The sequence below is a fragment of the Habropoda laboriosa genome, unplaced genomic scaffold (genome assembly GCF_001263275.1).
Source record: "Habropoda laboriosa isolate 0110345459 unplaced genomic scaffold, ASM126327v1 scaffold4875, whole genome shotgun sequence".
In the NCBI taxonomy this organism is placed as follows: Eukaryota; Metazoa; Arthropoda; class Insecta; order Hymenoptera; family Apidae; genus Habropoda; species Habropoda laboriosa.
The window spans coordinates 1-1,130 of NW_017104800.1; the positions used below are offsets into that span (position 1 = coordinate 1).

The following is a 1,130-nucleotide window of genomic DNA, read 5'->3' on the forward strand; positions in this document are numbered from 1 at the left end:
AAGAAAGAGAAAAATAATAAATACCTGTTATCCTGGAAACTCTGAAATTTGTATGACGCGCCACAGATCCTGCAACTTGACTGCCCAAGGAGTGTCCGATCAAATGTACATCTGTAGCGTTCACTACAGAAGCCACTATAGTGTCTAATGCATTAGCTACAGTCGCACCGACAGTGTCAACTAATGAAACGGCGCTCAAGTAGCTCATATTAGCGATCTCTCGGTAATCGATAGCAATTATATTCTCGGTCGTGTACTTCAAATACGCTGCATTAATGAAAGAAAAAACAAGTATTAAACATTTTCTGTTGAAAATTAATTAGTCTGAATTAACATGTAAGATGCCTAAATCAGATTTAAAGGGAAAGTTTAAATGGACGAACTACTGTGCGCTCTTTGTTCTAATGCAGCAAAAGTGAATAGGAATCAAGGTAACACGTACATACTTTCAAGTTATTCGGCATGCTGGCGTTTCTTATAGTCTCGATTATGACACATATTAACGATGTGCTTTTGTTCTAAGAGTTATTTATCAAGTACGCTAGTACAATGGTGACATAGAACTATGACGTAACCGCTCAGAATCAGGTTTGAAATGAAATATTCGTACGAGAAGCTGCTTGATTATTCCACGAACTGGAGTCTCCTAATAGGAGATCCTCAACTTTTCGGCACGTGGAATTGAAATGCATCGCAAACTCTAATTGAACCGCAGTTTCGACGACGAAATGAATAACGCTGTTAATTGATCGAACTATCTGAACGTCCTTCAACATTTTCATATACCGTTTAATCGAAAAGTTATCCAGAATTTCCGTCGGTGCTTGAAAAATGTTGAGAAACACAATTACGAACGTTACTTTCCTTCTAACTTTCTTTCTTAACTTCAACTCGTTAACTTACCTTCAGATACAAGTTTAGGACCCGCATAATCCACGTTTTCCTTAAAACCATGGATGTACATTACTAACGTTTCGTTGCTCCTCAACTGAGGCACCAATTCTTCTACATTTCGTACATTTACATCGAGGTAAGAGCTGTCCCTGAGAGAAAAAAGGGTGAACTTAAAACGTGCGAACGAATAATTATAGTAAAAATGGAAATAAACGCAATCAGATCGATACATGAAT

General features: G+C 37.6%; 1 protein-coding gene across 1 annotated transcript; it reads right to left on the reverse strand.

Moving 5' to 3' along the window:
- Window positions 1-24: 24 nt before the first annotated feature.
- On the reverse strand, window positions 25-1,043 carry LOC108578258 (pancreatic triacylglycerol lipase-like; the record flags this gene model as incomplete). The annotated part of the gene is made up of 2 exons (XM_017941548.1): window positions 25-267; window positions 904-1,043. Coding segments are annotated over 2 exons (383 nt in total), but the record flags the coding sequence as incomplete, so codon positions are not given.
- Between the last annotated feature and the right edge of the window lie 87 nt (window positions 1,044-1,130).